Here is a 14,200-nt window from a genome sequence, read left to right on the forward strand (position 1 = left end):
GAAATGATTTAAAAAATTCAATGTATCGTATCGGTGTGTATCGTATCGGCCGACTCTGCCCATGATTGGTGGAGAACCTATGAGTATGAACTGGAGGACCGTGGTGAGAACCTACTACACTAACACTTCAACACCCCCAAGAGCCACAACTCCTCTATGTGAAGTGAAGATACCTCTATTCAAACCAAAAGAACTTGAAGTCAAGATTCACATTGAAGAGATGGTTCTTGAAGCTTCAAAGACAGAAGGTCAAGAGATATTCAACTGAAGAGTTCTACATTGAAGAGTAGTTGATGAGAAGGAAGAGATTGCATGTTTCTAATTTAGGAGAATATTTTTTTGAGGAACCTTCTATTTTGAATTCCCTCCCCCATTAACATTATAAATAAAGAAGAGGAGGCTCCTAAAAGCCTAGAATGATTTTGATAAAAAAAATAATGGTTGTTGCTATTGTCTTCTTCATAAAGAGTTGTCTTGTGTTTGATCAAGGCTAAGGATTGGTGTTTGATCCAATTGACTCTTTGCGGCGTGAAGTCCAAGAGGTCTCTTCTACTATTCTTTCTTTCTTTTCAAAGTTAATTGCAAGGTTCTTCAAACCAGGTAAGGGATCTAACTGCTTTTGATTTCTGTTCTGGAAATCTCAAGTTTCTCTCCTGCTGCCCCTATATTGTTTGAAGATCCAGCCACCTTTTGATTGATTGTTGGGTTGAGGGAGGTTTGACCTTAATTTGGGACCAATCAGACCATGGGTTTGTCTGATCTGAGGTGTTAAATACTTCTGGCCGACTATGTTTCTGCCCAGATTTCAGATCTGGTTTGACTTACCTGCTCCTGTGGTATTTGTTTCTGATTGTGGCTTATCTAGTACTCTATACCTGCTGCTGGTTAGTCTATTTGTTTGGTGTAATCTCTGTTTCAGAAATACCAAATTCTGGGTTTGGAAATTCTGGTTTACAAGGACTGTTTGACTCTTACTTCTGGACTGTTGTTTGCTGCCTAATTTTGGGTGATTATTGGTTGTTTTCTGGTTTATAAAATCCTGCAGTCTTGGGTCTGGTTTGGTTGTCAAATCCATTCCTACATTACTGAGGTATGCATATCAGCTCTGTTTCAGTTTGAATACTACTGTCTTGATGTTGATGGAGGACTGTTGCTGCTAACTTATATGCTGTTGTTAGTTGTTACCTCTGTATTGACTGATACAAGCCTATGGTTTCTTCTTTGAGTTTTCTGGCCTGCGGTACTAAAGGTATTGCGTTGATTCATCCACCCATCAGATCATGGTGAAATATTGAAGTCGTGTGTCAAATAGCCGGCATCTTATTATAAATTTATAATCAGCAATTCACCTTTTGTATGTTACATCGGACATGGCCTTCCATCGACTACAATATTTCTCACTTGCTGATCCTAATTTCGAAGTTCCTTTTTTTGTGAACTGCTGTTCTGAAGCATCTAACCATTAAAATTAACTGATATTGATCAATACCGATACATATCGGCCGATACGACACGATACGCACCGATACTTTAAACCATGAGTATCATATCTTTGATTTGTGAGTGTGTGCACCTACATACATAGACATATCACATATACAAGCACATGTTAGCACATAAATGCTACACTAACCACACTATAGAAGGTATTAATAAACAACCATTTTAACTTCTTCATGGAAAAATGAGGCAAACATGCAAATATTATCCATCACTTACAAAGGCGGAAGATCTGCATCTGTAGTGGTTTCACTAAGAACATGCTCAAACTCTTGAATGTTTTGCTTCAACCCACGTGACAGCTTGTCATGAGCAGGAAGTTTTGCAACGCAGTAGCTTCCAAATTCCTGTTGACATGATTTTTCACCTCAGCAGCTATAACCCCTTTCACATATTCACTGACTTCAACTGAGCCATCAAACTTCCTGTTCTGTCAATTATTTAAGAGAAGTAGTTCCGTAAGTTGACCACCATAGAGGCATCACACAAGGACAATTTAAGCTGCAACATGATGCCTTTTGGAAAAGAACTTTTGGGGGGGGAGGGGGGATTCTTTGTTGTTTTGAAAAGCCAAAGCATTCAAAAAATGCTTACTTCAGCATCAGGAGGTTGTTTCAGCACAATCTCTGGAGGTGCAGGCAAACCTGTATTTGATAAAAAGCTTTGTACAGTTTATGTTAACATCTTTTAAGTTTTAACAGGCCAAAAGATAAAAAACTATCAGAAAATGTTTAAGAATTATTTTCAAGCCCAACCATTCTTTCCAAATGCAGTGACCTGTGAGGAACCCCTACTATTGGTTTCATCCTCAGCGTCCTTGATGCGATTTCCAATGTCCTGACACAGAATAAACTACATCACAAAAGGAGAGGGAGAAAAGAATTTAATATTCTAGTTCAATCAAGAAAAATCGATTCAATTAGTCTTCTTGCTTATTGACACAAATACACACACACCCACAAAGTGTCTCAGTTTCAGCCAACAAAGGGCCATAACCCAGTGCAAGTCCCACTTTTGCAGGGTCCTAGGAGGGGTAGATTGGAAGCAGTTCTAAACTTCGGCATTTTTTGCACAAAGTGACGTCTTCAAGCTTGTCTTTTATTTGCTAGAAAATAAAATTTGTGAAAACAGTTGAAAAATGGCAATGATTGATGCACATGGGTTCCATGCATTTAGATAAAAACCTGCAATGAATGAAATGCAATATGCGCTTTATTTTTCTTTCTTATGTTTGGTGTTTAGGAAGAGATGCCATGATAGGAGTCAGAAATTGGGTGGAATTATTGTCAAAACATAGGGAACAACAGACTTCACGCAAGATGCAATTTTTTGTGACTGTGCCCATCATGGAAGTGGGGTAACTATGCAGAAACAACACAAGGCAGGAGGGTTTTCAAATGTCATCAAGTGTACAAAGTGATCTACAGAGTTAAGCAACAACAACAACAACACCACCAACAAAGCCTTTTCCCAACTTAATGGGGTCGGCTACATGGATCCACGACTGGTCAAGGCAAAGGAGAGAGAAGGGGAAAAAGAAAGGAAAAAAAGAACAACACAACACTTCCAGGATATCCCACTTAAATGCGATCAGCAACATAGATCCTTTGCCCTCCAAACAGCTTTGTAGAGTTGAGCAGGGCAATGCAAAAACATCTAAGGGCAGGTAAAGAGAACCAAGAAGGCAAAGGCTGGGTTCACAGAAAATTTGATGAAGTTTTTGAAGATGAGGATCCAGAGTTGGTATGTGCGATACGTGAAGCAAGGACGGAAGATGGAGCAATGAGCAGCTGAGAAAAACTCAATCTGCTCGACCACAATGCCAGGGCCATGGTCAAGTTGTTGTTGCCTCCTCATCTCATCCACATACAAGTAAGAGAAAGGAAAAGGAGCCTGTGGGGTTAGTAGATCATCCAGTGTTCAAAGAATGTTTTACCACTTTGGTAAGAGTGACAAAGGTAAGAGGAAAAAGAGCCCAGACATCCGTGACATGGATCCTGGTGTCTACAGAGAGGGATGAAAGCCAACAGAGTATAGAAGAAAAGAAAGCTCTCAGCCAAAGACATTAATAAAAAGGATGAGAAGAGCATTCTCCAGATGGTTCCACAATTCTATGATTCCAGCTCACAAGGCCAAAGATCCTCACAAGTCCATGGTAAAGGAGTTTACGCGTTGTGGGCCAAATGTTAAGCCAGCAACGCCTTATGAGATTGTTGGGCATTTTCTAAATGACATTGTGGAAGAGGTGAATGAATATATTGAGAAGTTCAAGTAGAAGTGGAATGGACCAAGAAGATTGTCCATCATCAACCGACTTATTTTTTGTGACGGTCGTACGATCTTCTACAAGTCCGTCAACAAATCTAATGATAAGTTGCCTAATTTAATGGATGCGCTTGTGGAGGAGATAAGGGAGGAAAATGCCACCTAGGTTGTGATTGACAATGCAGCAAATTTCAAGGTCAGACATAAGCTTGTGTTGAAGAGGAGGAATCTATTTTGGACACCGTGCATAGCACATTGAATTGATTTGATATTCAAGGACATAGGAGAGATGTGCCCAAGGTCCAGAAGGTGTTTGTTGATGCCAGGAAGATCCTCAACTTCATTTACAATCCAGTTGGATTTTGGCACCGATGAGAAGCCACACAAAAGGGGGTTTAGTGAGGTTTGCAGCTACAAGATTTGCCATAAATTATATTACACTTGATAACCTCCGGTCCCGAAAGAAAAGTTTGCTTCAAGTGCTTATTTCTGACTAGTTGTCTAGTTGCTATGCAAGGTCTAAAATTAGGAGAAATGTTCAAGACCTCGTCAATCGACAAAGTTTTGGGAAAGGTGCACCAACTTTACAAAGTTATGATGCCACTCTTTTGTCTTTTTTATGAGGAGAGGGAGTAGCCCATGGTTAAGATAGTGGCTTCCATGAGCGTAGTTAAGCAGAAAATATATGGCTCCGTCCCAATAGGAAACAAGAAGTTCATAAAAATTATACAAGCCCAATGGGAAAGAATGTTGGCTCAAGACGTCATTGGCAGGTAATCTTATAATTCCTTTAAGGTAGATGGCTTAGTTTTCATTTAAATACTTACTATTTACTAATAAGATCCTAATATGGCTCCATCCCAACAGGAAATAAGAAGTTCGTAAAAATTATACAAGCCCGATGGGAAAGAACGTTGGTTCAAGACGTCATTGGTAGGTAATCGTAAAATTCCTTTAAAGTAGATGGCTTAGGTTTCATTTTAAACACAACTATTTACTAATAAGATCCTAGTATCAATTACCTTGTTGTGCAACATACATTTGAATCCGGCTACTCACCATAACAACCCTATAGGGTATAACCCGAATGATGGAAAACCTACATAGAGTAGTCCACAATTGTATTCGGATGTTGCAAAGGCCACAACTGCCATGGATAAGGTTAGTAATACATTTATATAATGTTTAACAAATGACAACATAAGTTGTATCAAAGACTCTTTGAGTGGCTAACTAATGTTTTAATACCTCTTAATACCTATTTAGGAGAAGTACTTTCTGGAGGTTTATGGATTTGACAATCGAATGGCTATCCTTGCTATATCCTCAATTGACCCTAGTAAATTGTTTAATACTTTAATATTTTGTTTAAAAATTAATATCAAACTTTTAATATTATCATATGAATTTCAAACTTTTAATATTGGAATTATTAAAATTATGCAACTAATTAGTGGCTCAACAGTGGGGGTAGTGCTCCACGCTTAAGGAAGATTGCAATTCGGTGTTATCCCAACAACATCCTCAAGTAGTTCTGAACGTAATTGGAGTACTTTCGGGTTGATACACACCAAACCCTACTGATGTAGAATTGAGGTTGAACCATGACCCTTCAGCAATCTCAACCGAGACGAACCAGTACGATTGGATTTTGGGATTAGTAGAATATTTTAGGATTTACTTTATTTAGGAAATATTGATTATTTTAATTGGGAAAATATGTAATCTTGATTTTGGGTAGTTAAACAAGTAGGGGTTACAATTTGAGCTTTATCTGTTTTTAATTTCATTCTTAGAACTTAGGAAGTAACTAGGAGTTGCAATTTTGTTTTGGATTTTAATTAGGCAAGTTTTAATTTATTTATTATATAAAGGCATGTAACCGAATTTATTAGACAGATTTTGAGAATAAATTGAATTGAATTGAATGTTTATAGTGCAAGACTTGGTCGTGTGACCTCCTTTCCCCCCTTTGTGCGATATCTTCTCTCCCTCCCCTGCAACTCTAAGTTCTCTCAGGGAAAAGGTTTCTTCTCTTTCCCTACCGACCCTCTATCAAGTGGTATCAGAGCCGAAGGATCCTTGCTTCGCTCTCCTTCCCATTTTATCCCTCCTGTTTCTGCGGCAAGTTTGAGATCTAAAAAAAAAAAAAAATTTCTTTATTCAAACAAGGAAATCGAGCCACCCCCCCATAGTCCCCCTTTCCCTCCTTCGTTACACCCTTCATCTTGTTGAGGTTGCCCAATGGAAAGCTTGCTAATTTGTTGATTGATGAGCGACTAAATGACAATTTCATCTCTAGATTTTTTGTGGATATATTGTCAAAGACCAATCAGATTATTTTTTAGTCAGAGGATGATGTATTCGTTGAATTTTCTGTTTCTCATTACTATGATGGTGCTTTTTGTGAAGTATTTGACTCTCCTCAGCACATCATTAAATTGGGTCGATGTTGGCTGGAACAACAAGACGGCATCTTTAATCGTGACAACAATGTGTGCACCCTCCAGGCTTACCACATGCATCAGAAATTTAATCTTCATAGATAGGTTGAGCCAAAGAAAGTGATACCTCCCATACAACCACAAGACGAACCAAATGTATCAACAAAAGTGAAAGATTGTCCTATCGTGAAACAGGTGATGACAACAGAAAGTGAGAAAAATCATGGATCAAGTATTGAAGGACATCAATGCAGTGCCGGTTGTTCACCATCATGAGTTCGTTGTTCCCTAGGATTTTCCGGACTTGAATGCACCTCAACAGTTTCACATCTTAGATTTTGTTCAAAATGCAAACAAAGAGCAATTCACCCCCGCTTGTGAGTTTTTATTGTTATCATTCTTTAAAACTCGTGGACGAGTTTTCTCAACATTTGGGGAGTTGATGCAGAATTGAGACTGAACCGGGTTGACCCTTCGGGCAATCTCAACCGAGATGAACCGGGTCCGATTGGATTTTTGGGATCAGTAGGATATTTTAGGATTTACTTTATTTAGGAAATATTGAGTTATCTTAATTGGGAAGATATGTAATCTTTATTTTGGGTAATTGTTAGACAAATAGGGAATTACCAATTTGAGTTTTATTATATTTCTAATTTCATAAGTTAGAACTTAGGAAGTAATTAGGAGTTTCTAATTTAGTTTTAGATTTTAATTAGGCAAATTTTAAATTCAGTTTATTATATAAAGGCATGTAACCCAAGTTATTAGACAGATTTTGAGAATGAATTGAATGCTTTGGTGCCGATTATGGTGCAAGACTTGGTTGTGTGAACCTCCTTCCCCCCTCCCTTTGTGCGATATCTCTCCCCGTCCCTACAACTCTAAGTTATCTCAGGGATTTCTTGCCTTTCCCTACTGGCCCTCCATCACCCACAATTGTCTAAGTTATGCAAATTAGAGAAGTCAATGTATGTGCATTATAATATGAAGTTGAGATGAAATATTTAGAGTTAGAAAAAAAAAAATGACATAGATGTCAACCTAACCAACATCAACCACAAACTTGACGAAGAAGATCCAGTTAGAGCATGGATAGATGACACTGATAGGGTATTGGTGATAGATTGGTTGAGTGCGGACCAGAAAAAAATGTACATGATCCACTCATAGAGAACATCATTAGATAAACAGATGATGATGAAACACAAGCGCCATCATATACACAAGCATAAAACCCAAACACCAATAGCTCTGATGATGGTGATACAAGGAGGACAAGGTCTAGTGCTCAATGTGGAGGAACCCAACAGGATTGTGTGATAATGATTGCAGTGATGGTGGTGGCGGTAGTGTGGTAGTAGTAGTCTAACACCACATGATGGTGATGTGCTTATGAGGGGCATGGGGTCATTGAGCATGAGTTCAGATCACATTGGTGCTTCATCAGACCATGGATAGAATGTTTCTTCATGTGCTTCGAACTATTGACATGGGGCTTCTTCGGGACCAATGTAAGATATTCATCAAGAAAACAAATCAATAAAGTGAATAAACTAAGTTCATCTTCATCAATCATCAATCATCAATCATCAATCATCAATCATCAATCATCATACCATATTAACATATAATATAAATACATAATTATGAAACAAAATTATAAATATAAAGAAAAGAAGACATAAAAAATACAAGTATTTATTATACTTACCTCTATGATGCCAAAATGAGTGCCTAAGCCTATGGTCATCCACTATATTTCTACTCCTGTCAAAGAAGAATGAAGCTCATAATGGTTCTTTCTTGTTCCTTGATTCCTTCTCAAAGCCATTTCTTAAAATCTTTGACAAAATCCAAATCCTGTTTGTGAATCGGGTTTTTATTTTCTTTGTTTTGGTTATTTTTGGTGGAGTAAATGATCCCATAATTCAAGTGTTAACAAAAACAAGCATAAAACCCAAACATGATGGTGATACAAGAAGGACAACGTCTGGTGCTCAGTGTGGAGGAACCCAACAGGATTGTGTGATAATGATTGTAGTGATGGTGATGGTGGTGGTGGTAGTGTGGTAGTATTACTGTATTAGTCTAACACCACATGATGATGATGTGCTTATGAGGGGCATGGGGTCATTGAGCGTGAATTCAGATCACATTGGTGCTTCATCAGACCATGGATAGAATGTTTCTTCATGTGCTTCTTCGAGCTATGGACATGGGGCTTCTTCGGGTTATGGGCATGGTCAAGCACAACCACAACTCGATACTTTAATGACATTGGCCACTCCAGCGCATACATGTGATTATACTATGAGTGGGAGACGGATTACCATCGGTATTTCGACTAGGGTCAGTAATGTGCTTATGTTCTTCCACATCCAAGTTTGAACCATCCCAACACTCTCATGGTATTAGACTACTACCACATGTAAGACCCTTTATGGTATTAGATTACATGTAAGAAACCTCATCCTTTATAAAATTTCAAATGAATGCATTTGTCTCATGATACGTTGTTCTCATTTCTAGTGTTTTCACATGATATATGTTATATATTGCTTACTTATAGTGTTTTTTGCTCCAAAAGTGTATTTCTATGTGTATCTTTAGCACATCTCCCATACAATATACATACATCTTAAAATCACCCCTTCGATATGATACCGATACTTAAAACCTTGTGGAGGACCAAAGGGTGGAGATGGGACCCGAAATTTACCTATGGCTAATTCAAGGGTTTTAGACATTTCTAACCCATTCACATAATTAGTTTCATAGAAAAAAAAAACACCTAAAGTCGTACTTGTAGTATTAACCAAAGTTGCTAATGTATGTTGAGTCGTTGACTGAAACTATACTACATAATACATATATAATTACTAACCAAAAATGTGAAATACATAATTAAAAGTTTAAAACAAACAAAACATAATGTAAAGATCCAAATTAAATAATAATATTACATAAATGTGAGTTAACTCCCAAGTCTATGTCTCAACAGTCAGTTCCAAGTAGAGTGTCTAAGAGGCTCCAGTCCATGAGTTGTGTACCATTGCAGATGTCGTAGCCGCTCCTCTGAATGCACCACATATAAGTCTCATAATATGTTTTTGGCCCAATTGTTTTGGTAGTCCATCACTGCCCATTTATAAGATGCCTCATCAACATCAGCTAGATATCCCTCCCAGCCTAGGGAATAGCTCAGTAACAATGATAAGATGTGGATGTGGCACACAAGGCTGGGATGGATACCCAAGGATACTACCAACAAAAGATTACCCACCACCTGAACTACCCTCTTGTTCAAATGAAGTAAAAAATCCACCATATTATCCATACCCACAACCATATCCAAATGAACCAGTGTTCTCGAAGGATGGCACACAATGTTTGGGGAAAATGGGATTTATCTTTTAGGTCCAAGGCTCCAAATTCCCTTCCTTAGGTAGATTTGCCATGAATGTGCAAGATCCAAGCTTAAAATGGAGATTTGGTTGCACAAGGAAAAAATCTTGAGTGTTTTCCCACTTTATAGAGAAGGGGAAGAGGGATTTATCTTTTTGATCCAAGCTCCCTTCCTTAGGTAGATTTGCTATGAATGTGCAAGATCCAAGCTTAAAATGAAGATTTGACTGCACAAGGAAAAAATCTTGAGTGTTTTCCCACTTTATAGAGAAGAAATTTGGGAAGAGGGTTGAAATTTTGAAATAAGAAGGCTTGGCTTCCCATTTAAGAAGATTTTATAAAGGTTGACCCATTGGTCCACTCGAAAATTCCCACATTGTGGTAATTTTGGTCAAAACTAGTGACTTCTAAAAGTCACATGGTATTTGGCATCGGAGCCCTGGGATACCGTCAAAATTCCCACATTTCGACAATATCGGTGGAAACCTTGAACCATAACCAGATCAGCCTTCCACCTAGCTAAGAATATGAGGTGTGGGCATAAAACATAACTATTTCATTTATGTTCTCAGCATATCTTATCTACCAAAAAAGATTTCCAAAATATATTGCATTTTTATTTCACAGAAACACGTATTTAATCCTTAATAAATAGACAATGATAGACACTAGGGGGGAAAAAGCTAAAAGACAACCAATGTAATATGAATCACATCAATACACAACTTCAGCATCAAACACATTATTTAGGCACAAAATAACCTTGCTAATCTGAAAATGAGCAACATGGTGTAATCAATCACAGTGCATTTGATCTCCTCAAACTATTACAAATGGCTGTTTTCCTATGTACTTGTTCCCTTATGTGTTTCACTGTTTTGGCACTCATTCTATTAGTTCCTAAAGTGTCATTCTTTAACTTCTATCATTTCTATAGGACTTCATTTCCATGATGTTACAACATCCCCCCATATTTGCATCTCACAAGAACAAAAACCAACTTTTGATTGCTTGCTCAAAACTGCCCAACTTGCATTTCTATGAATGCATTGCTGAACATTTTGAGCAACTCAACAAACAAAGCAGGAGCATTGCCAAGATAAAATTTGTTATTCTTGTCTTTCAACAGATTAGTAAGTACCAAAAGCAAAACACTTACAAACAAGGATTTAGTTCTCGGTATCGGTATCGGTATCGGTATCGGTATCGGTATCGGTATCGGTATCGGTATCGGTATCGGTATCGGCTGATACTGATAAGATACTGATCCGGGATCGGCTGTATCAGTTTGGATCGGTCAATATTACCCCTGTTTTTTATAAAAATTAAGTTTTTTGACGATTTTATCCCCGATGTCGATACAATATCCGATCCGGAATCGGCCAGGTATCGGGATTGGTCTCAGCCGATACCGATATGATACAGCCAATCCGATACAGATACCTAAAACCATGCTTACAAGAGAACAGTGTTTTACAGAAAGAATATACAATTGCAAAGGAATCAACAAAAGAGTGTGAAGCAACCTTTGAAAAGGCTGGCCCCAATCTTTTCATTATATCATCCAGATGTGCTGATCGATTTGGCTGTGGTGAGAGACAAAGCATTGAAATACGTATAATACCAATAAATCAACATGTAACATACTATGAGACTATCCTGTGAAATAATATTCTACTTGTCCAAGTAAAATTCACCAAAAACCATACATTACGAGACTCCTGTGACGGAAATATTCTCCTAGTCCAACTGAGACTTATTACCTCTGACTGATTCTGAGTCTTACTGAGCTCCAATGGATCATGTCTTCCAAAGTCCTTCCAGTTAGCCAAAAGAAGATAAACGAAGGTGAAGATCCAAATGTGGGTACTGCTAACAAATTAATAAGCTAATCAAAATGATAATGACAAGTAATACTCACTGAGGCAGGACTTCGGTCTTCGGTTACATATCCTGCAGAAGAGGCAACAATGTCGAAGATCTCGATTATAAACTTATAAACAATAAATGAGAGAAGCAGCTATAATGAATATGCAGATACGGGGGATGATGGGAAAGGTTACAGAGCTCAAACTCGCAAGGACACTAGGGCAGAGACACTGCCTCAAGTGTAATACACAGGTGTTCCAGCGAGTAGCGGGACAAGTGCTTTGAGGGTAGAAGACTAAGAAGAAACGAGAATCTGGATGCCATGAACAGAAATGCAAGAAGATTATGTTCTTTGGCGATTAGGCAAATCAGAGATCTGCATTTCTCCGTTCACAAATAATCGCATTTGAATGAAAAAGTGAGCAATCGCAGGAGGAAAAACCATACTTGGAGAATAAGAGAGAAAAAGGTAAGGGAAAAGCAGGAATCGAATGCAGGAGGCGCAGATCTGTGCGTCAGTGTGTGTGTTTGAGAGAGAGAGAAATACCAGTCGTGTGAAAGCCGTTGTGGAGGCCGAGCAGGAAGACGAGGGGGACGAGCATAGAGAGGATAACGAGGCCAAGCACTGCCACTCCAAGCCCTCTCCAAGCCCTCTTCGCAGGAAGTGAACCACCACCACCCCCCTTCATCGCCACTTCCTTCCTCTTTTTCCTCTACCTTCTTCTCTTTTTCCCTTCCCCCTCAAAAAATGGAATTCCTCACTACCTATTCAACCATTTCGATCAGATTCACATGACGAAAACGATAACAATCTTCCTTCTTGTTATCAGAAAAAATAAATAAATAATAACAACCTCTCTCCCTGGTCGATCTCTCGGTTTTTTTTTTTTTTTTTTTTATCTCGGAAATTAAGGATGTATACGCAACAGGCGCTCTCTGTTTCTGTATGGATTTTTTTTATTTGTTTATTTTTATTTTTTATTTGTTATTTTTTTTCCCATACCCGTCACTCCGTCAGGATGGAGAATGGGAACCTCCGCTGCTGCCTGGTTGCAGCCAAATAAATAACTACAACCCTTGATGGTAATCAGGAGAATGGTGGAATCTTAGGGGTAAAGTAGAATTTTCGACCCTACCCTTAAGATTTCATTTCTTTAAACAGTAACTGGGCTGCACTCCGTGTCAGCAACTAAAAGAAAATTTTAAATTTTACTGTTACGAATTGCAATTATATAGTAACCTTGCTTTGCCGTCAAGGGACTAAGGTAATTCATCCATTTTTTGGGGTTCACAAATATCCTTCTAAGTTTTAATATATTATACTCTTCAAAATTCTATTTGCAAAGGGTAATCCAGGCACTAGAAAAATGATTTTTTTTTTTTGATAGAAAACATCTTGGAAAAAATTAATCCAACCTTACATGTTTGTGGGGTGAAAGATAAATAAGAGAAGTATAACCAACTTGAACTTTCCATAAGGTGCTTATGTGGTTGGCTTTATAAAGTTACAAACTTACAATGGAAAAATTAATAATTGCATTTGTTTGAAAAAAATGCATAAATAGGACCCACATCAACTCAGTTTTCTTTTCAAATCTCAGCGGTTTGAGAAAAATAGAAATGAGGAGGAGAGTGGCCAAGCAACCATTTCTTCCTTCTTGTAAAATCTTGGTTCTGTTTTGTAGTGTCATCGGGTCTCTTTGTGAACTTACTAAAAACGTCAATCCCAAAATCCCGAGAGAGAGAGAGAGAGAGTGCACTATACTAGTGGGGATCTGGACCGGAAACATCCGGTTTCACTGTCAACTTTTGATGTCGCCTGGAAAGTTATGAGATGAATTGGTCATAGAGACTAGGCCAAACGGCTTTCCAATTGACGTCCTATGATTTTTTTGTTTTTTATTTGTAAAAGTTCTATAGAATGGGGGTGTAGGGGGAGATAACAGACAGGAGGTTCTAACTCGAGACATCTTGGTGAGAGAGTTTAAATCTAGTTAGCGAAAAACATTTTAAATGCATTCTCGTTTTTTACTGTTTAAAACACGTTTTTTCGTATGCTTTCCAAAGAATCAGGGAAAAAGAAAAGTGGCAAGCATTCCCGTTCCAAACACATTTATATGAACTTTGATCGACTTGATTTTTTTGCCAATGTAAAGCTAACTCGTTAAAAGCCTACATTTCTCATTTTATCACATCACATTCAACTAAAATTCACTACACGAATCCCAAAAATGAAGCTACAAACTTATGCATCTGCTGAAAAGTATTTACAAAATGATGACTCCCAACTTCAACCGAACATGCATAACTTTGAAAGTGTGATAATTATGTTAACAACAATGAAAAACATTATATCCAAGCCTCATTGCTAAACAAGACTTTGGACGAGTTTTTTTGTCATGGTATGTGAATTTATATTTGGTGTTAGATGATATTCAGTGATGTCTTAGAACTTATTATGAGTTAAGGAATATATATATATATATATATACTCTGATGTTGGATGTTAAAATTATTTTGAGCATCAAATGCAAGTATTTATCTAATAATTCTTTAATTTATATGAGTATACTAGGGTAATTTTAGTCTTTTTTTTTTTTTTTAATAATATGTTTAACCATACTTCCATTTATTATGTTTTACCATTCTCTGTTTTTTCACCGTTTATCTATCCATGTTATTTAAAAGTTTTCACCGTTTAAAACCTATATCGT

At 37.7% G+C, this 14,200-nt stretch overlaps 1 protein-coding gene across 1 annotated transcript in view; it reads right to left on the minus strand.

Annotated features, from left to right (window-relative positions):
- LOC122071807 (probable galacturonosyltransferase 7) overlaps positions 1-12,528 on the minus strand; it is a 16,478-nt gene extending 3,950 nt beyond the window's left edge. Inside the window, exons 1-8 of the mRNA XM_042636218.1 lie at positions 12,034-12,528; positions 11,539-11,570; positions 11,327-11,434; positions 11,144-11,203; positions 2,256-2,352; positions 2,095-2,144; positions 1,868-1,930; positions 1,720-1,826 (exon numbers count right to left, since the gene is read on the minus strand). Of these exons, the coding sequence (XP_042492152.1) occupies positions 1,720-1,826; positions 1,868-1,930; positions 2,095-2,144; positions 2,256-2,352; positions 11,144-11,203; positions 11,327-11,434; positions 11,539-11,570; positions 12,034-12,175 (659 nt within the window). The 5' untranslated portion in view covers positions 12,176-12,528. The remainder of the gene's footprint in view (positions 1-1,719; positions 1,827-1,867; positions 1,931-2,094; positions 2,145-2,255; positions 2,353-11,143; positions 11,204-11,326; positions 11,435-11,538; positions 11,571-12,033) is intronic.
- Positions 12,529-14,200: the final 1,672 nt, after the last annotated feature.

This window comes from Macadamia integrifolia, unplaced genomic scaffold (genome assembly GCF_013358625.1).
Source record: "Macadamia integrifolia cultivar HAES 741 unplaced genomic scaffold, SCU_Mint_v3 scaffold_9A, whole genome shotgun sequence".
Taxonomy (NCBI): Eukaryota; Viridiplantae; Streptophyta; class Magnoliopsida; order Proteales; family Proteaceae; genus Macadamia; species Macadamia integrifolia.